Source organism: Watersipora subatra, chromosome 7 (assembly GCF_963576615.1).
Source record: "Watersipora subatra chromosome 7, tzWatSuba1.1, whole genome shotgun sequence".
Classification (NCBI taxonomy): domain Eukaryota; kingdom Metazoa; phylum Bryozoa; class Gymnolaemata; order Cheilostomatida; family Watersiporidae; genus Watersipora; species Watersipora subatra.
In genome coordinates this window covers 36,049,845-36,072,045 of record NC_088714.1, presented here as the reverse complement: position 1 = coordinate 36,072,045, position 22,201 = coordinate 36,049,845, and the positions used below count along the sequence as shown (strand labels likewise).

General features: G+C 34.3%; 1 protein-coding gene across 1 annotated transcript in view; it reads left to right on the top strand.

Annotated features, from left to right (window-relative positions):
• LOC137399820 (centrosomal protein POC5-like) overlaps positions 1 to 21,202 on the top strand; it is a 51,096-nt gene extending 29,894 nt beyond the window's left edge. The window contains exons 9-10 of the mRNA XM_068086054.1: positions 4,736 to 4,913; positions 20,545 to 21,202. Of these exons, the coding sequence (XP_067942155.1) occupies positions 4,736 to 4,913; positions 20,545 to 20,695 (329 nt within the window). The 3' untranslated portion in view covers positions 20,696 to 21,202. The remainder of the gene's footprint in view (positions 1 to 4,735; positions 4,914 to 20,544) is intronic.
• Positions 21,203 to 22,201: the final 999 nt, after the last annotated feature.

The window sequence follows — 22,201 nt, the reverse complement described above, 5'->3', positions numbered from 1 at the left end:
AGTATGTATATATACATACTGCATATATATATACATACCGTATATATACGGAATGTATATAGATACATACTGCATATATACAATATATATATTTATATATACATGCTGTATATATACAGTCTGCATATATATATACATACGTATATATACGGGATGTATATAGATACATACTGCATATATACAATATATATATTTATATATACATGCTGTATATATACAGGGTGTATATAGATACATACTGCATATATTGTATGTATGTATATATACATACTGTATATATACAGGGTGTATATAGATACATACTGCATATATATGGTATGTACATATACATACTGTATATATACAATGTGTATATAGATACATACTGCATATATATTCTATGTATATATATATACATACCGTATATATGGATCTAGATCTCTAGTCTCTCATGCTGAACTCGATAATTGGCTGCCGATTATTATTATGATCCAGCATAAAACTTCATAACTTGTATACCAAATGTTCAGCAAACCAGGAAATTTGCATTTAGCATTTTAGTGAACTGGTCATGTATATATAACAAATCATCATATGCGAGCCTCAAAATACGTAATCATTGGTTACCTCCTGTTGCATCTTAACTATCATTAAAAAGGGCTTACAACCTTTTACATTGTTTTGTTGTATTAGTAGAGCAGGAGGGCATCAAAAAGCTGTCAAAAAAAGTGATGTATTCCTTTTGAAGGTGGGCTATGTGGTAAGAGTGGCATCTAGATCAGAATTTTGAGCTGATTTCAAATATCTGGTTTCTACACCTTGCAGATTTTCCATTTTTGAGCAATTTAATTAATATATTATTTTACTTAAATAAATGCCTGTAATGTTTCATGTGCTTCTACCAACAATGTAATAATGAAAATGGCATATAAATACTAAATAATTAGCAAGAACCTAAGTTGGAATCAATTCTGATAACATTAAAATATTTATTCTTCAAATATTATAATATTAGAATTGTATTATATAATATTATGTGTTCCCAGTTTAGTTGATATTGTGGCAGCTTTACAGTTTGTCCTTGTTATTCCGCAACTCATATATCATTACAGATCTGCAAAACAAAATGAAAAGTATTTTTAAAGGCTCAGACCATGTATATATAACATTTTAGTATACATATATTCATCATTAATGCTTATTATGTTGAACCGTTTACTTTATTATGCGAGTGAAATCGCAATTAGTCAGTTTTTTATACGGTGTGACACATATGTATTCTAATCAAACATGAAGTGCACCTTTGGTTACAATACCACTCGAATACTAACCTTCTAATTCACAGTCATTGAGTCTTTTGCATCACTACTTTCATCTCCATCCTCTTTATTTCTATTGCTACAGCAGCTGCTTCTGCTTATGTTCGTACACTTGAGATTTGTATTGTTGCACTGACAGCGATGAGACTGGCACCCAGTTTTGCATCGACAAAACATGTCCACGAGCACATCAGGAGGTGCTGGTTGTTGTGTTATCCATCTAGCTTTAAGCTCTCCTTCTTCCATAAACCATCCATGTTGCTGGGGAATGGGGCATTGATGACGATTTGCTTGACTCTTCTCCATATCGCGGCCTGATAGGTAGCCTTAGATATAAGGAGATTTAACTCATCTAGTGTGGGTGGTAGGTTTGGTTGTGATGTGCGAGACAGTGAGCAGAAGATCTTATACCTTGCTTCATTGATGGAATTTGTCTCTTCACCATATAATCTGCATATGAATGTCTCAATAGATTATCTTATTGCACCATCAACTTCAAAATCTGTTCCCAATGATTTCAGTGTGTTACAGAACTCAAGATTGTTCTTTAGCAGCTTGAAGAAAGTTGTCTTTCCGTTGGAATAGAATGCGCTTACACTGTCGTATCCACTTAGAGCATGGAGCCCGAGCGGTGCTTTGCATCGTTTGGATGTGAGAACAGTAGACAGACAGCCTGTTTACATATCTCAACTGCTTCTTACCACAGCAGAAAATGAGTTTTTGTGATGGCAGCTCATCCACTAGAGATAGACAGCTTAGGAAAACATCTGTGTCCTGGCACTTGACCAGAACTTTTGAGCTGGGTTTGTCTTCCACTATCTTTGCGATATGTGATAACATGCGCGTATCTGCTTTCTCGTGGTCTAGCGTCAAACTATCTTTTTGGCTTACAGTGATTGATCCATCAAGGTCATAGCTGATCATGTGGCATTCTTGAGAAAAAGCTGTTACAAGATCTAGTTTCTGCTTCACAGTTGACTTCCTCCATGTATCCTTTAAAAATTTCACGAAAGCAGTTTTTTTAGCCATCTGCTAAAAATTCAGACCTTTTTGGCACTGATTAGTTCGGGCTAAACACAGCAACCTTCTTCCTTCCTTTCACACTTCTATGACTTCTCTCACCTCCTTTGATGCTGATATCAGGGTATGTGTCACAAACAAAATCCACATGACATGTGTGATATACGTTTGCAATACTAACTATCCGTTGCAAAAGTTGACTTGCAACCATGCCAAAATTTGGAGGAGCTTTCAGGGTCTGAATTTCGGCTATAGCATCAACCACAACAGCGTCAAAGATTGGTAGCTGATCCCTGTTAACATAGATTGATGGCTGATCATCAACATCTTTCTCAACAGCAGCCATCAGAGCCGACTTGGCAGTCTTCAATATAGAGCCATCAGAGTTAGACAGGGACCAGCTGATGTTGCCAAGAGAGAATGATAACACTTTTCTCAAATCCAAGTTACGCTGTTGGCTGAACACCAACAAATTCTCAAACAGTCTGTGCGAACACTCTAGGACTTTTTCTTTTGATTTTTTTTAGCCGATGGTAATGTGGGGAAGGTTTTGAGCTTGTTTGACTTGATGGATGCATTGAAATCAATCTCTTGGGTGCTTAACCTCCTCTGGACAAATTCTGAAAGCTGTTTCTCTCCTATCACATTTGCCATTTCAAGATCCTGCTTCGCTTCAATGGAGGCTTTTGCACCACTGGTAATATGTAATAGCTTGGTGGTTTGAAACGCAAACAGATTTATTCCTGCTGTTATGAGTCTTTCATGGCTTCCCTCATTTCCTCATCAGCCTTCCATGTCTTTTCACGCATCTCATAACTTGCGGCATCCGAATCACCAGGCACTAGCATTTTCTTCATGTCTGTATGTACAGCTGTTCGTTCCGGGTGAGATAGAGTCCAGCATTGAGAGGCCGATGATTCCTGGTAAACCCTATGATTCCACCGTGAGACTTTGAGTCTCTTTTCACTGTTTGCTCAATAGATTGATCACAAGCGATAGAGCTGAATGGACAGTGATGTCGTGATTGATAAGTAAAATACCCCTCCTTCATAAGGGCCTCATACACCTTGCTACACCATACTTTCAGATTAGTCATCTCTGCATAGTACAGCATGCCATATCAGTACATCATGCCATATCATATACATGTAAGTATAGCATGTGTAGTTTGTGTGGTCATATGCAAAAAACCAAGGAAGGATCATACATGTAATTTATCTATAAATTTATGTCCAAATCGTTGGCTATAACACGTCATGTAAACTGCAAAGAGTTAGTTTTGCTGCTCACAAAATGTGCAGCCAAAAATTAACATGTTTTCTTTTTCTCCCACCAAAATACCTTCATCATGGAGTAATCATCATGAATTTGTAAAGCTATAAATATCTAACCTCACCTCTTCTGCTGTATCACATTCTTTCTGTCTCTTCTCATGTCTTTTCTCAGCTCTTTCCATAACGAGTTTGTTACAATACTTTTTATAACAGGCATAATGACAACAAGTATGAACTCTCATCGAAGTTCTCAATGCTTAGTACTTTTTGAGCAATTTCACATTGAATGCTCTCTTCTTTAATATCAACCATCTGTTTGAATACTGTTTGGCTGTCTCATATTGAAGTTTAGTCACTCCGACTAGGGTTTCATTGACAGACTAATCAAGACAGCGAAACAAGCGGTCTTGCTGCATCCTTGGCATGGGTTAAGGAATGCTGAGAATTGACTCACTTAATCTCAAATAAAAGCATTTATTAATTTTTGAGATTATAAAATAGTTTTCTTTGTCTAATATGTAAGGTTTTCCAGTCAAACTTGGGATTTGCCCTCTCCCATTTCGAAAGTGCTCTCTAGCTCAGAAATGTGCAAACACAAAGGTGTAGAAACAGTTGAATTCAGCATAAATTTCTGACTATAAAACATCTTAGTTTGAGTAGCCCACCCTCTGAAGGAAAAGGCTGAAAGATAAGTTTATGTTCCTGCTCTACTATAATCCTTAGCTCATGAATGCTTGTCCAATTCACTTGTCCGATTCACAATTGTAACAATTTTTTAAGGTGCAGGTCAAAGAGTTGTCTAATGACGGATGTACTTTTTAGAATAGTGCAACAGGTGTTTCTTTTTGTTCGTATGTCATTTCAGTTTGAGATGGCAAACTAAAAAACATTAGATATTGTGGATATGATTGTAAAGTTGATTTAAAAAAGTAGTGATGGGAAATTTCATTGCCGCTTGTTCTTCCTAATCAAGAGCTTATGCAAAATCTGACTGGTGTGTGTTTTAGTTCTTTGCCTTTCAGTATTCTGACTATGGGAAGACAACTGACTCAGTATTGATGTGAGATGTTTGGCCCATTTCGGATTTACCTAGAATATTGCTGCTTCTTTTTATGCTGAACAAACTCTATATCGTGTTTTCAGGAAATCGGGAGAATATGACTCCACCACCAACTTCTGCTCATCGCTCTGAGTCTATGGCAAAGACTCAGTCTAATATGTCAGTGCCATCACCTATGATATCTAGATCATATACAGTGCAACACGGACCAGCATACACAAGTGACGCTGAGTGTACAACACTGCCAGCTAGGAAAGCGAGGTGAGCACAAACCAGTATTACTATCATTTTTAGCATTATTGTTTCAACTGTGAGACATCTACAATGTGTTTAGCCTAGCTGGCAGCATTCAAACTGACTACTTCATTACTATTGGGTGGAGTTTCAATATTATGTTAAATTATTTCAAGTAAATACTGGTAAGCTGTATGGTTACTATCAGGTAGAGTTTCAATACCATGTTATAATATTTCAAGTAAATACTGGTAAGCTGTATGGTTACTATCAGGTGGAGTTTCAATAGTATGTTATAATATTTCAAGTAAATACTGGTAAGCTGCATGGTTACTATCAGGTGGAGTTTCAATACAATGTTATAATATTTCAAGTAAATACTGGTAAGCTGTATGGTTACTATCAGGTGGGGTTTCAATACTATGTTATAATATTTCAAGTAAATACTGGTAAGCTGTATGGTTACTATCAGGTGGAGTTTCAATACTATGTTATAATATTTCAAGTAAATACTGGTAAGCTGTATGGTTACTACCTGGTGGAGTTTCAATACTATGTTATAATATTTCAAGTAAATACTGGTAAGCTGTATGGTTACTATCAGGTGGAGTTTCAATACTATGTTATAATATTTCAAGTAAATACTGGTAAGCTGTATGGTTACTATCAGGTGGAGTTTCAATACTATGTTATAATATTTCAAGTAAATACTGGTAAGCTGTATGGTTACTATCAGGTGGAGTTTCAATACCATGTTATAATATTTCAAGTAAATACTGGTAAGCTGTATGGTTACTATCAGGTGGAGTTTCAATACTATGTTATAATATTTCAAGTAAATACTGGTAAGCTGTATGGTTACTATCAGGTGGAGTTTCAATACTATGTTATAATATTTCAAGTAAATACTGGTAAGCTGTATGGTTACTATCAGGTGGAGTTTCAATACTATGTTATAATATTTCAAGTAAATACTGGTAAGCTGTATGGTTACTATCAGGTGGAGTTTCAATACCATGTTATAATATTTCAAGTAAATACTGGTAAGCTGTATGGTTACTATCTGGTGGAGTTTCAATACTATTTTATAATATTTCAAGTAAATACTGGTAAGCTGTATGGTTACTATTAGGTGGAGTTTCAATACTATGTTATAATATTTCAAGTAAATACTGGTAAGCTGTATGGTTACTACCTGGTGGAGTTTCAATACTATGTTATGATATTTCAAGTAAATACTGGTAAGCTGTATGGTTACTATCAGGTGGAGTTTCAATACTATGTTATAATATTTCAAGTAAATACTGGTAAGCTGTATGGTTACTATCAGGTGGAGTTTCAATACTATGTTATAATATTTCAAGTAAATACTGGTAAGCTGTATGGTTACTATCAGGTGGAGTTTCAATATTATGTTATAATATTTCAAGTAAATACTGGTAAGCTGTATGGTTACTATCAGGTGGAGTTTCAATACTATGTTATAATATTTCAAGTAAATACTGGTAAGCTGTATGGTTACTACCAGGTGGAGTTTCAATACTATGTTATAATATTTCAAGTAAATACTGGTAAGCTGTATGGTTACTATTAGGTGGAGTTTCAATACTATGTTATAATATTTCAAGTAAATACTGGTAAGCTGTATAGTTACTATCAGGTGGAGTTTCAATACCATGTTATAATATTTCAAGTAAATACTGGTAAGCTGTATGGTTACTATCTGGTGGAGTTTCAATACTATGTTATAATATTTCAAGTAAATACTGGTAAGCTGCATGGTTACTATCTGGTGGAGTTTCAATACTATGTTATAATATTTCAAGTAAATACTGGTAAGCTGTATGGTTACTATCTGGTGGAGTTTCAATACTATGTTATAATATTTCAAGTAAATACTGGTAAGCTGTATGGTTACTATCTGGTGGAGTTTCAATACTATGTTATAATATTTCAAGTAAATACTGGTAAGCTGTATGGTTACTATCAGGTGGAGTTTCAATACTATTTTATAATATTTCAAGTAAATACTGGTAAGCTGTATGGTTACTATCAGGTGGAGTTTCAATACTATGTTATAATATTTCAAGTAAATACTGGTAAGCTGTATGGTTACTATCTGGTGGAGTTTCAATACTATGTTATAATATTTCAAGTAAATACTGGTAAGCTGTATGGTTACTATCAGGTGGAGTTTCAATACTATGTTATAATATTTCAAGTAAATACTGGTAAGCTGTATGGTTACTATTAGGTGGAGTTTCAATACTATGTTATAATATTTCAAGTAAATACTGGTAAGCTGTATGGTTACTATCAGGTGGAGTTTCAATACTATGTTATAATATTTCAAGTAAATACTGGTAAGCTGTATGGTTACTATCAGGTGGAGTTTCAATACTATTTTATAATATTTCAAGTAAATACTGGTAAGCTGTATGGTTACTATCAGGTGGAGTTTCAATACTATGTTATAATATTTCAAGTAAATACTGGTAAGCTGTATGGTTACTATCTGGTGGAGTTTCAATACTATGTTATAATATTTCAAGTAAATACTGGTAAGCTGTATGGTTACTATCTGGTGGAGTTTCAATACCATGTTATAATATTTCAAGTAAATACTGGTAAGCTGTATGGTTACTATCTGGTGGAGTTTCAATACTATGTTATAATATTTCAAGTAAATACTGGTAAGCTGTATGGTTACTATCAGGTGGAGTTTCAATACTATGTTATAATATTTCAAGTAAATACTGGTAAGCTGTATGGTTACTATCTGGTGGAGTTTCAATACTATGTTATAATATTTCAAGTAAATACTGGTAAGCTGTATGGTTACTATCTGGTGGAGTTTCAATACTATGTTATAATATTTCAAGTAAATACTGGTAAGCTGTATGGTTACTATCTGGTGGAGTTTCAATACTATGTTATAATATTTCAAGTAAATACTGGTAAGCTGTATGGTTACTATCTGGTGGAGTTTCAATACCATGTTATAATATTTCAAGTAAATACTGGTAAGCTGTATGGTTACTATTAGGTGGAGTTTCAATACTATGTTATAATATTTCAAGTAAATACTGGTAAGCTGTATGGTTACTATCAGGTGGAGTTTCAATACCATGTTATAATATTTCAAGTAAATACTGGTAAGCTGTATGGTTACTATCAGGTGGAGTTTCAATAGTATGTTATAATATTTCAAGTAAATACTGGTAAGCTGCATGGTTACTATCAGGTGGAGTTTCAATACAATGTTATAATATTTCAAGTAAATACTGGTAAGCTGTATGGTTACTATCAGGTGGAGTTTCAATACTATGTTATAATATTTCAAGTAAATACTGGTAAGCTGTATGGTTACTATCAGGTAGAGTTTCAATACTATGTTATAATATTTCAAGTAAATACTGGTAAGCTGTATGGTTACTATCAGGTGGAGTTTCAATACTATGTTATAATATTTCAAGTAAATACTGGTAAGCTGTATGGTTACTATCTGGTGGAGTTTCAATACTATGTTATAATATTTCAAGTAAATACTGGTAAGCTGCATGGTTACTATCTGGTGGAGTTTCAATACCATGTTATAATATTTCAAGTAAATACTGGTAAGCTGCATGGTTACTATTAGGTGGAGTTTCAATACTATGTTATAATATTTCAAGTAAATACTGGTAAGCTGTATGGTTACTATCAGGTGGAGTTTCAATACTATGTTATAATATTTCAAGTAAATACTGGTAAGCTGTATGGTTACTATCAGGTGGAGTTTCAATACTATGTTATAATATTTCAAGTAAATACTGGTAAGCTGTATGGTTACTATCTGGTGGAGTTTCAATACCATGTTATAATATTTCAAGTAAATACTGGTAAGCTGCATGGTTACTATTAGGTGGAGTTTCAATACTATGTTATAATATTTCAAGTAAATACTGGTAAGCTGTATGGTTACTATCAGGTGGAGTTTCAATACTATGTTATAATATTTCAAGTAAATACTGGTAAGCTGTATGGTTACTATCAGGTGGAGTTTCAATACTATGTTATAATATTTCAAGTAAATACTGGTAAGCTGTATGGTTACTATCTGGTGGAGTTTCAATACTATGTTATAATATTTCAAGTAAATACTGGTAAGCTGTATGGTTACTATCAGGTGGAGTTTCAATACTATGTTATAATATTTCAAGTAAATACTGGTAAGCTGTATGGTTACTATCAGGTGGAGTTTCAATACTATGTTATAATATTTCAAGTAAATACTGGTAAGCTGTATGGTTACTATCAGGTGGAGTTTCAATACTATGTTATAATATTTCAAGTAAATACTGGTAAGCTGTATGGTTACTATCCGGTGGAGTTTCAATACTATGTTATAATATTTCAAGTAAATACTGGTAAGCTGTATGGTTACTATCAGGTGGAGTTTCAATACTATGTTATAATATTTCAAGTAAATACTGGTAAGCTGTATGGTTACTATCCGGTGGAGTTTCAATACTATGTTATAATATTTCAAGTAAATACTGGTAAGCTGTATGGTTACTATCAGGTGGAGTTTCAATACTATGTTATAATATTTCAAGTAAATACTGGTAAGCTGTATGGTTACTATCAGGTGGAGTTTCAATACTATGTTATAATATTTCAAGTAAATACTGGTAAGCTGTATGGTTACTATCAGGTGGAGTTTCAATACTATGTTATAATATTTCAAGTAAATACTGGTAAGCTGTATGGTTACTATCGGGTGGAGTTTCAATACTATGTTATAATATTTCAAGTAAATACTGGTAAGCTGTATGGTTACTATCGGGTGGAGTTTCAATACTATGTTATAATATTTCAAGTAAATACTGGTAAGCTGTATGGTTACTATCTGGTGGAGTTTCAATACTATGTTATAATATTTCAAGTAAATACTGGTAAGCTGTATGGTTACTATCTGGTGGAGTTTCAATACTATGTTATAATATTTCAAGTAAATACAGGTAAGCTGTATGGTTACTATCAGGTGGAGTTTCAATACTATGTTATAATATTTCAAGTAAATACTGGTAAGCTGTATGGTTACTTTCAGGTAAAGTTTCAATACTATGTTATAATGTTTCAAGTAAATACTGGTAAGCTGTATGGTTACTATCTGGTGGAGTTTCAATACTATGTTATAATATTTCAAGTAAATACTGGTAAGCTGTATGGTTACTATCTGGTGGAGTTTCAATACTATGTTATAATATTTCAAGTAAATACTGGTAAGCTGTATGGTTACTATCAGGTGGAGTTTCAATACTATGTTATAATATTTCAAGTAAATACTGGTAAGCTGTATGGTTACTATCAGGTGGAGTTTCAATACTATGTTATAATATTTCAAGTAAATACTGGTAAGCTGTATGGTTACTATCAGGTGGAGTTTCAATACTATGTTATAATATTTCAAGTAAATACTGGTAAGCTGTATGGTTACTATCAGGTAAAGTTTCAATACTATGTTATAATATTTCAAGTAAATACTGGTAAGCTGTATGGTTACTATCAGGTGGAGTTTCAATACTATGTTATAATATTTCAAGTAAATACTGGTAAGCTGTATGGTTACTATTAGGTGGAGTTTCAATACTATGTTATAATATTTCAAGTAAATACTGGTAAGCTGTATGGTTACTATCGGGTGGAGTTTCAATACTATGTTATAATATTTCAAGTAAATACTGGTAAGCTGTATGGTTACTATCAGGTAAAGTTTCAATACTATGTTATAATATTTCAAGTAAATACTGGTAAGCTGTATGGTTACTATCGGGTGGAGTTTCAATACTATGTTATAATATTTCAAGTAAATACTGGTAAGCTGTATGGTTACTATCAGGTGGAGTTTCAATACTATGTTATAATATTTCAAGTAAATACTGGTAAGCTGTATGGTTACTATCAGGTGGAGTTTCAATACTATGTTATAATATTTCAAGTAAATACTGGTAAGCTGTATGGTTACTATCGGGTGGAGTTTCAATACTATGTTATAATATTTCAAGTAAATACTGGTAAGCTGTATGGTTACTATCAGGTAAAGTTTCAATACTATGTTATAATATTTCAAGTAAATACTGGTAAGCTGTATGGTTACTATCGGGTGGAGTTTCAATACTATGTTATAATATTTCAAGTAAATACTGGTAAGCTGTATGGTTACTATCTGGTGGAGTTTCAATACTATGTTATAATATTTCAAGTAAATACTGGTAAGCTGTATGGTTACTATCAGGTGGAGTTTCAATACTATGTTATAATATTTCAAGTAAATACTGGTAAGCTGTATGGTTACTATCAGGTGGAGTTTCAATACTATGTTATAATATTTCAAGTAAATACTGGTAAGCTGTATGGTTACTATCTGGTGGAGTTTCAATACTATGTTATAATATTTCAAGTAAATACTGGTAAGCTGCATGGTTACTATCAGGTGGAGTTTCAATACTATGTTATAATATTTCAAGTAAATACTGGTAAGCTGTATGGTTACTATCAGGTGGAGTTTCAATACTATGTTATAATATTTCAAGTAAATACTGGTAAGCTGTATGGTTACTATCTGGTGGAGTTTCAATACTATGTTATAATATTTCAAGTAAATACTGGTAAGCTGTATGGTTACTATCTGGTGGAGTTTCAATACTATGTTATAATATTTCAAGTAAATACTGGTAAGCTGTATGGTTACTATCAGGTGGAGTTTCAATACTATGTTATAATATTTCAAGTAAATACTGGTAAGCTGTATGGTTACTATCAGGTGGAGTTTCAATACTATGTTATATTTCAAGTAAATACTGGTAAGCTGTATGGTTACTATCTGGTGGAGTTTCAATACCATGTTATAATATTTCAAGTAAATACTGGTAAGCTGTATGGTTACTATCAGATGGAGTTTCAATACTATGTTATAATATTTCAAGTAAATACTGGTAAGCTGTATGGTTACTATCAGGTGGAGTTTCAATACTATGTTATATTTCAAGTAAATACTGGTAAGCTGTATGGTTACTATCTGGTGGAGTTTCAATACCATGTTATAATATTTCAAGTAAATACTGGTAAGCTGTATGGTTACTATCAGGTGGAGTTTCAATACTATTTTATAATATTTCAAGTAAATACTGGTAAGCTGTATGGTTACTATCAGGTGGAGTTTCAATACTATGTTATAATATTTCAAGTAAATACTGGTAAGCTGTATGGTTACTATCAGGTGGAGTTTCAATACTATGTTATATTTCAAGTAAATACTGGTAAGCTGTATGGTTACTATCAGGTGGAGTTTCAATACTATGTTATAATATTTCCAGTAAATACTGGTAAGCTGTATGGTTACTATCAGGTGGAGTTTCAATACTATGTTATAATATTTCAAGTAAATACTGGTAAGCTGTATGGTTACTATCTGGTGGAGTTTCAATACTATGTTATAATATTTCAAGTAAATACTGGTAAGCTGTATGGTTACTACCAGGTGGAGTTTCAATACTATGTTATAATATTTCAAGTAAATACTGGTAAGCTGTATGGTTACTATTAGGTAAAGTTTCAATACTATGTTATAATATTTCAAGTAAATACTGGTAAGCTGTATGGTTACTATCAGGTGGAGTTTCAGTACCATGTTATAATATTTCAAGTAAATACTGGTAAGCTGTATGGTTACTATCTGGTGGAGTTTCAATACTATGTTATAATATTTCAAGTAAATACTGGTAAGCTGTATGGTTACTATCAGGTGGAGTTTCAATACTATGTTATAATATTTCAAGTAAATACTGGTAAGCTGTATGGTTACTATCAGGTGGAGTTTCAATACTATGTTATGATATTTCAAGTAAATACTGGTAAGCTGTATGGTTACTATCAGGTGGAGTTTCAATACTATGTTATAATATTTCAAGTAAATACTGGTAAGCTGTATGGTTACTACCAGGTGGAGTTTCAATACTATGTTATAATATTTCAAGTAAATACTGGTAAGCTGTATGGTTACTATTAGGTGGAGTTTCAATACTATGTTATAATATTTCAAGTAAATACTGGTAAGCTGTATGGTTACTACCAGGTGGAGTTTCAATACTATGTTATAATATTTCAAGTAAATACTGGTAAGCTGTATGGTTACTATCTGGTGGAGTTTCAATACTATGTTATAATATTTCAAGTAAATACTGGTAAGCTGCATGGTTACTATTAGGTGGAGTTTCAATACTATGTTATAATATTTCAAGTAAATACTGGTAAGCTGTATGGTTACTATCTGGTGGAGTTTCAATACTATGTTATAATATTTCAAGTAAATACTGGTAAGCTGCATGGTTACTATCAGGTGGAGTTTCAATACTATGTTATAATATTTCAAGTAAATACTGGTAAGCTGTATGGTTACTATCTGGTGGAGTTTCAATACTATGTTATAATATTTCAAGTAAATACTGGTAAGCTGTATGGTTACTATCAGGTGGAGTTTCAATACTATGTTATAATATTTCAAGTAAATACTGGTAAGCTGTATGGTTACTATCTGGTGGAGTTTCAATACTATGTTATAATATTTCAAGTAAATACTGGTAAGCTGTATGGTTACTATCTGGTGGAGTTTCAATACTATGTTATAATATTTCAAGTAAATACTGGTAAGCTGTATGGTTACTATCAGGTGGAGTTTCAATACTATGTTATAATATTTCAAGTAAATACTGGTAAGCTGTATGGTTACTATCCGGTGGAGTTTCAATACTATGTTATAATATTTCAAGTAAATACTGGTAAGCTGTATGGTTACTATCCGGTGGAGTTTCAATACTATGTTATAATATTTCAAGTAAATACTGGTAAGCTGCATGGTTACTATCAGGTGGAGTTTCAATACTATGTTATAATATTTCAAGTAAATACTGGTAAGCTGTATGGTTACTATCAGGTAAAGTTTCAATACTATGTTATAATATTTCAAGTAAATACTGGTAAGCTGTATGGTTACTATCTGGTGGAGTTTCAATACTATGTTATAATATTTCAAGTAAATACTGGTAAGCTGTATGGTTACTATCAGGTAAAGTTTCAATACTATGTTATAATATTTCAAGTAAATACTGGTAAGCTGTATGGTTACTATTAGGTGGAGTTTCAATACTATGTTATAATATTTCAAGTAAATACTGGTAAGCTGTATGGTTACTATCAGGTGGCGTTTCAATATTATGTTATAATATTTCAAGTAAATACTGGTAAGCTGTATTTCTGAGTGGCTTAACGTAACTGAGAAGTTTTTTTAATATGATACAGAAACAGTTACGGCCTATTATAATTATATAGTGTTTGGCTTTCTGGGAATTGTGTGTCCGAAACACTTATTCGTATGAACGTAGAGAAGGGAGTAGTTACTAAGGATGTACAGTGAAACACGGATAACTTAAACTTCAAGGGACCTAGCAAAAGTGTTCGAGTTATTAGAGCGTTCAAGTTATCAGGACAGTCATAAGTGCACGTATTTATCAGTAGATACATGTACATATACAAACTATATATCAATCAAAAGCATAGATTGCTTGTTGCAAGTTAAAGGGTCTCTCGTGTGAAGTTTTAAATATTTTTAGTCAGAAAGTATAAATATTTTTCTATCACTTGAGATTTGTTTGTTGTTTTAGGTGATGTGACTGCCAGGACATTCTCAGATTATAATAGGCAAAACTTGATCGCGGTTAAAACGCTCAAAAAAAATACATACGTATTTTTCTGCCGAGCGTTTTAACCAAGATCAGTTTTGCAGTAAGTCAGTTATTACAAAACTGCTTTACTATTAAAAACCCATTATCGATTTTGCCGATATACTTTAAAGTTATTCAAATTTTATCTCGCTTTTCTTGCTTTCGGAGGGCTTATCGCTAAGTGGATGTTTGGTAAAATTTGATTTTTGCAAACCTTTAGAAAAGTCGTTAATGAAAATATTTGCCGATGTTGGTAATAACGAGGCCTAAGAACTACTAAAAGTCGATGTTTATCTCTATGGCTTGGAATAAAGTGATATTCTAAAGCGATAGTAACAACCGTCTCGGTAGCCGTTTGGCAAAAAACTGTTCGAGTTAACGGTGTTTCGGTCGAGTTATCTAAAGCCATTTTTCATTGCGGGGGAACGGACCAAGCAAATCCATTCGAGTTAACCATGTGTTCGATATATCCGAGGGCGATTTATCCGAGTTTCCTTGTATTTGGAAAGTAATGGTTATGTAAATGTTGTTGCATCGTGATGAAGGATTTCACTGAAACACATTGCTGCAAATATGAGTTGCACTCAGGTTGCTGTAAGGCCATAAACATTATGAAAAGTTGGTAGAGTTCGGTTTTATTGGCATCAGCAATGTCTTACCACTCATAATATAAAGCACTGTTGTAAGGAGCTTGAATGACGGTAAGTTTGATAAGAGTAGTTGCTATCATAAATATTTGCATAACTAAAATTGAAATTTAGCAATTTATCAACCATCAATTTACGGTCGTGTGAAAAATAAATGGACCGCCCTAGAATTTAGACTAGTTTTCGTAAATAGGTTGTCGTAGTTGCTAGGCAATGCTTTGAAGTTGCATCTATTATATATCAAAATGAGTCTTCTCTCTTCAAATATGTTATTAAAAACACATTTGAATTAGTTTGTTACTCAAAGTGCAAACTTGTGTTGCTTATTAGTACAAAAAACAGCAATTTTTTGATTAGTAAGACTGTTTTGATAACATATTTGAATAGAGGAGACTGATCTTCAGTTTGATACATAATACGTGCAACTTCAAAGCTTTGGCTAACAACGACAACACATTTAAAGGCGACAATATATTTAGTCAAAATTCGTTTTCAAATTAGTAGAAATGTTAAACTAAAGTTAGTAGCTCAGTCTTACAAATTTTTCCAAAACTAGAAACATTTAAAGCACGTCAATTATTTCAGTACTTTTATCATATATTTTAGTACTTCAGAGTATTGGCTTTCGAATGAACCTATATTCAATACACAAAGAATAATAGAACTATGAACAACAGGGTGTCAAAAGTATGTCCTGCAATATAAAAAACACTTGGTTGTGGTGCCCACAATGTGATGTCGTATTATCATTTAGCCTTAGGTCGTCGATCCCTTTGCTGCCATTGAGGCTGCACTTTTCTGTGACAATCGGTGCTCTTAAACTCAGAGAGCGCTAATAATAAACTAGGATTCTAGATAATCAACAATACCCGGGGATTGTGCTAACGCCCGACCAATACTAAGACATGGTCTGGGTTAATTAATTTCGGGTGATTGTTAAAGTTTGCTTTTTTCATCCTTTCGTTCATTTTAAACATAGTAATTATTATCACATCGTTTTATATGATGGCATCGTTTGTCCCATACAGAAATGCAGTAGTAGTATTATTATCATCTGAAGAATTTGTATCGCTTTCCAAGTTGCATTCTAAATATGATTATGCTTAATAAATATACTGTCATTGATAAAGGTAATGAAATCACCTCAATTGTGACCTGCTGTGGCGTGGCCCTAGGACTATATGTAAATTGCACTCTTGCGAGATCACCCAATGCTTGAAATTAATTAGCCTCAGTCGTGCGCGTCAACATCACAATAAAAAGAGAGGGCTAGTGCATAATATCATCAGGAAAATATAGTATGGTGCTTGGAATCTGGGCTACTTATCATAGAAGTAATCTGTACAGGAAGAGCTAATGACACTGACTCCTTTGTCATCTTCATTGGTTTTCTGGATTTGTCCTACCTTCGCCTGCCACTAGCGTCATTATCGTAGTTGATAAATAAGCGGTAAGAGTGCACAACACCGAATATAAAAATTGTGACATCACAATAAGCGAGCCTTTACCATTGAACATTTCTGCGGTAGAGCTCTGGGGAAATCCTATAAACACCAACCAATGTCTGTCTCACCATGTCAAACAATGGCTCATTTGAAAGCCAAGATATTGAAGAACCTGAATAAGCTGAAACAGTACTGATATAATTTATGGATATATTGAACTCTATAAATAGGCGTTGGTCGTAAAGCACTGACACGCAGGGATGGATCGAATTCTATAAATAGGCGTTGGTCGTAAAGCACTGTCACGCGGGGATGGATCGAACACTATAAATAAGCGAAGGTCATAAAGCACTGTCACTCGGGGCTGGATCGACCGCTTTAACGTTGGTCGTAAAGCACAGTCACACGGGAATCGAACTCTATAAATAAGCGTTGTTCCCGCTATTTCTTTGACTTTAACCCTCCTGCCGACGCGCAATCATGAATGACAATAGGCTTAGTGTTTCATTTACTACTTTATTTTATAAAATAAAGTGAATATTTTATTCGCTAAAGATACGTCTTCCAATTAAACACTAGTTAATTGAGCATGACCTAACCAGTTCACTTGTCAGATTTAGAGCTGCAGTTGCTCCGGCTGCTTGTTGTAATTTCCCAACGTGAAAGAGTACTTGTCTAAACGGATGCAGCTGACCTAGTATTATTATTATTGGTATTTTTAGGCTACGTAATTCCACAAGACTCGGGAAGAAGTGTGATGTTGAGTTTAAATCCTCTATCCTTAACTTTTCCAAAGAATCTGTGTATACACAAAAGTTTAATTCTCACTGGCCGCTTGTGACCCTCTGTATCTTTTTTTTATAACAATAGTTTTAAATATAGTCAATTTCAAGCATCTGCAACACTTTTTCTAATTTTGGTAGGAATTTTGTTGGTAAAACTGTCATAGTATTTATTAAAGCCTATTCCTCCTCGCCAGCCACGTAAGGGAGGGTTGGGAGACTCCCTCATCAAAATTACAATTTAGAACCAGTACAGTAGTATTCTTTCCATATTTTGAGCATATTTTGAATATGCTTTTATCAAGAAAGGCATGTTAAAATCCTATGGTTAAAACTGATGTTTTCCCATTCCGGTATATATGTATAAAAAAAATGTACTGTATATATATATTAGATGAATGCCAGGCATTTCCTGGATAATATAAGTCTTTGCACAAGAAAATTTTTTTTAACATATATATAACATAATTATAACATAACATATTTAACATATAGCAACAGTTGCCATTCTAACTTTCAAACTTCATGTCATGAAAAAAATGCTTTTGTGCTATTAAAATAAATTAAGGGAAAAAATAAAACAACTGTGAAGGTTTTCAAACTTTGTCAAACAACTGTAACTTTCCCACTTCATACCATTAGGAAAATGCTTTGTGCAGGTCAAATAAATTAAGAAACAAAATAAAACAACTATAAAAGTGTTTAAATGTAAATGTGAAATAATTAGCAAGGAATAGCTAAATTAAGTCTGTTTTGTTACGATTACAATAACAGATGATTTGGTAATGATACAATTATTATGAACTGAGAAAACAATAAAAATCCTGAATGTGTTGAATTAATAATAACAAATCGTGCACAGAAGTGCGTGTGTGCGTGTGTAAAAAAGTTACTATTCCAGTGGAAGCTATCCGTCAAAACTTTGAATACGACGATACTGGTATATCTCGATAGTTATCAAACTATCAGTTAGATATCAGACTGTCTTTGTCTGGTACTTTGTCTGACCGAACGGAGAGAGAATGTAAAGGCTATTCCTACTCAAGATAATGCGATTGTCTGCGTGAAAAGTATTAGCCTTCACCGATTTAGCAATCGAAACTTACGAAAAACTAGAAATAATAGTGTAACGGCACATTTGGAATTAAAACTGCTCATTTAAAAATTACAAATTGAAAAATAGGTAATAGTAATAAAACATTAGTTTTTGAACAATTTAAAAAAATAAGAAATGCAAAAGCTGTGTAGCTCAGCGGTCTAATGCAATCTCTGTGAGTTCAAATCCAGCACGCAGCAAGCTTTTACTCCAAGATTTTAATAGCTATAGCTGGACGAACCGAAGACACACATTATATATATATATATATATATATATCTATATATATATATATATCTCTCAAAGTTTGTATGTTCAGCTATAGCTATTGAAATCTTGGAATAACAATTCCATATTGCAGAAGATTTGATCTTGAACTTTCCGAATCGTCAGTCAGACGCGTACCAACTCAGCCACATGAGCTCGATAATTTAACTAGGCGATATATGTCACTATATTGGAGCAAATGGCTTTGCGTACTACACAGGGTGATTGCGTAACGTCACGGAGAGGGTAGCTCCTATTAGTACGTTTAGTCAAATATGCATTGGCAATGTGCCAGGCTAATAGCAAGTGGCAGGCAACTCTCATTACTTCTCGTTGTTTATAAGCCCAGTTTCATTACCCGGGCAACGCCTGGTAGCACAGCTAGTAGATATATATATACACCAAATTGGGTCAAACATCGGTTCAAAGCATTTGAACATGTCTTTTTTAATAAAAGTGTGTTCAAAATATGTTATGGAAAGAATACTACTGCTTTGGTTTATATACAATATATATATGTTATATACTTATAATATACCTATAGGGCCTATTAATTTCGGCAGACATAGATACACAGAGTGCAACAGCAAATTAACAATTTTTATGTGTTTTCAGCTTTAATGAACACTAAATATTTGTTTATATACATGTTAAGCTCAGAAATTTTTATTATGATTTATGCTTTCAGTTTTGTCTGAGGATGTGACACTAATAATATTTTCCACTCAGAATGTTTTGTCCCGACTGTGATTATGCTATACCGTTTCAGTTGCTTTCCATCTCTGGTTCACTGGATCCAATCAGATCTGAGAAGCGTATTCCTATTTATAGCTGTCGCCAGTCTTTGATATGACATGCGCCTGACTTGCTCCGTGGCGCCAGCTCGTCTGGTGTTGCTTGTATCACTTCTGCATTTGCTGCTCAGAAATAGCTTGCATATTCCATTACGTTTTTCCATGGCCAGGCATTTGAAGTGTATAATCGTATTTGACTGCACTCTTATCTGCCAATCAGAGTTAATAAAAATAAACACTCTTGTTGCAAACACTGGTCTGTTCTCTTGCTGAGCTGTCCAACTGAATGACAGTGCATAGTTTTGCCTGTTAATTGCTCTACATTGCTCATATCTCTGTATGTTGATCGCTGCCAGTGTTCTGGAAGTTACCTTCGTCGGTGTGCTGAAACAGAGAGGGATAACACACTGTTTTGGGGCTATTCTGTGAGGATTAGAGAACTGTTCTCAGGCCAGAGTATCAGTATCAGACCAGGGTTACGGCAGTGTTCTAAGGCTATTTTGGCAGGGTTATAACACTGTCCAAAGGCTGTAATCTGAGGATAGAGCACCTTCTCGTGCTCCGGATAAATTTTAATGATAGAGCAAGGTTAAGTGGCCACAGTAACAGGTCAAGGTTGATTCAGTTGAACTCGAGGAGGCTGAAGAAAGGGGGGTTTCACAAATTTAGCTTAGGTCGTTGGCTTAAGAAATATGAAAGTGAGGCCTCTGTAGTATTCACTTTTGCTGGCCGTAAATTCCATAGACATGTGGTGTTTACATAGATCCTTATGTTTTGTCACCACCTGTTGTGACACAGTCATACGTTGTTATGAAAATTACAAGGAGTGTATTCTCAGAAAATTATTTTTGATGGTTTTTCAGAGCACGAGCGGATATCGGACGTCTTCCCAAGAAACTGTCAGCTACAGTGACAGCAACTGGCAGCAAGCCTGGCAAGCCAAACACGGCACGAATGATGAGTCAGCCACGAATTTTAGTACAGAGACATGACAATGGTAGCGGCGATACCTAGAGACAGCTCTTCTTTCCTCTAAACTTGACTCCCTTAGAATTTATTTAGGTCAACTGCTTTATCATATTTATGTCGAGTTATGTCGAACATTCGCTACCATTTTAGATTTTTAGATGTCAACATACTTTTAACATAGAAATCTCATAGTGAGCGGATAAGATTTTTTCTCGCATTGTTCGCCTTTTGTGCTTGTCCCATGTGTCTGCTTTTGGTGATGCTTTTTTTTACAGTAGTTGTATATCTGATATCTGTTTGGTAGTCGCCTTCAGAGATGCAGCTTCCAGTTTTTGACGTTTCATGTATTCTCAAATACAAACATTTTACACTGGATTAGTAACAGACTAGTGAAGTGTTTGCTATTTCAATTGGTTGTTTATCTGTACAAAGAAATTTTGTACAGATAAATTGGATGGGGCTTGGCAATTCTTTTTTGAATGATTGTGTCATATTCTCACTGTGATATTTCAGCTTGCTGTTTGGGTGTTACAATAAAGCTAGTCAGCTAGTCATGATAAGCTAATTTCCTTGCTTCCTTTTTGCGTCAGCTTGTAATGCAATTTAAAGGGTCAGCATATAATGTTGCTGTGATTGGTCAGTGTGATGTAAGAGAGCTGCCTTCACTGTAATCACGTTTGTGCGTAATACTCATTTGTCTCACCTACCCTGGCAGCCTTGCCTTACTCTTGTCGTTTCTTCATCGAGGGTAAATCATTTGAGCAAGATTCAGGTGGTTGCTGGAGATGGTATGTTACCAAGTTGGTTGTTCGATGTCCACCTGCCAAACTGCAGTTAAATCAGCCAAACCCTGAAACAGCATTATACGTAGTGGGCAACAGTCAGACCCTAAAACAGCATTATAAGTAGTGGGCAACAGCCAAACCCTGAAACAGCATTATAAGTAGTGGGCAACAGTCAGACCCTAAAACAGCATTATAAGTAGTGGGCAACAGCCAAACCCTGAAACAGCATTATAAGTAGTGGGCAACAGTCAGACCCTGAAACAGCATTATAAGTAGTGGGCAACAGTCAGACCCTGAAACAGCATTATACGTAGTGGGCAACAGCCAAACCCTGAAACAGCATTATACGTAGTGGGCAACAGCCAAACCCTGAAACAGCATTATAAGTAGTGGGCAACAGTCAGACCCTGAAACAGCATTATAAGTAGTGGGCAACAGTCAGACCCTGAAACAGCATTATACGTAGTGGGCAACAGCCAAACCCTGAAACAGCATTATACGTAGTGGGCAACAGTCAGACCCTAAAACAGCATTATAAGTAGTGGGCAACAGCCAAACCCTGAAACAGCATTATAAGTAGTGGGCAACAGCCAAACCCTAAAATATCATTATACGTAGTGGGCAACAGCCAAACCCTGAAACAGCATTATAAGTAGTGGGCAACAGCCAAACCCTGAAACAGCATTATAAGTAGTGGGCAACAGTCAGACCCTAAAACAGCATTATACGTAGTGGGCAACAGCCAAACCCTGAAACAGCATTATAC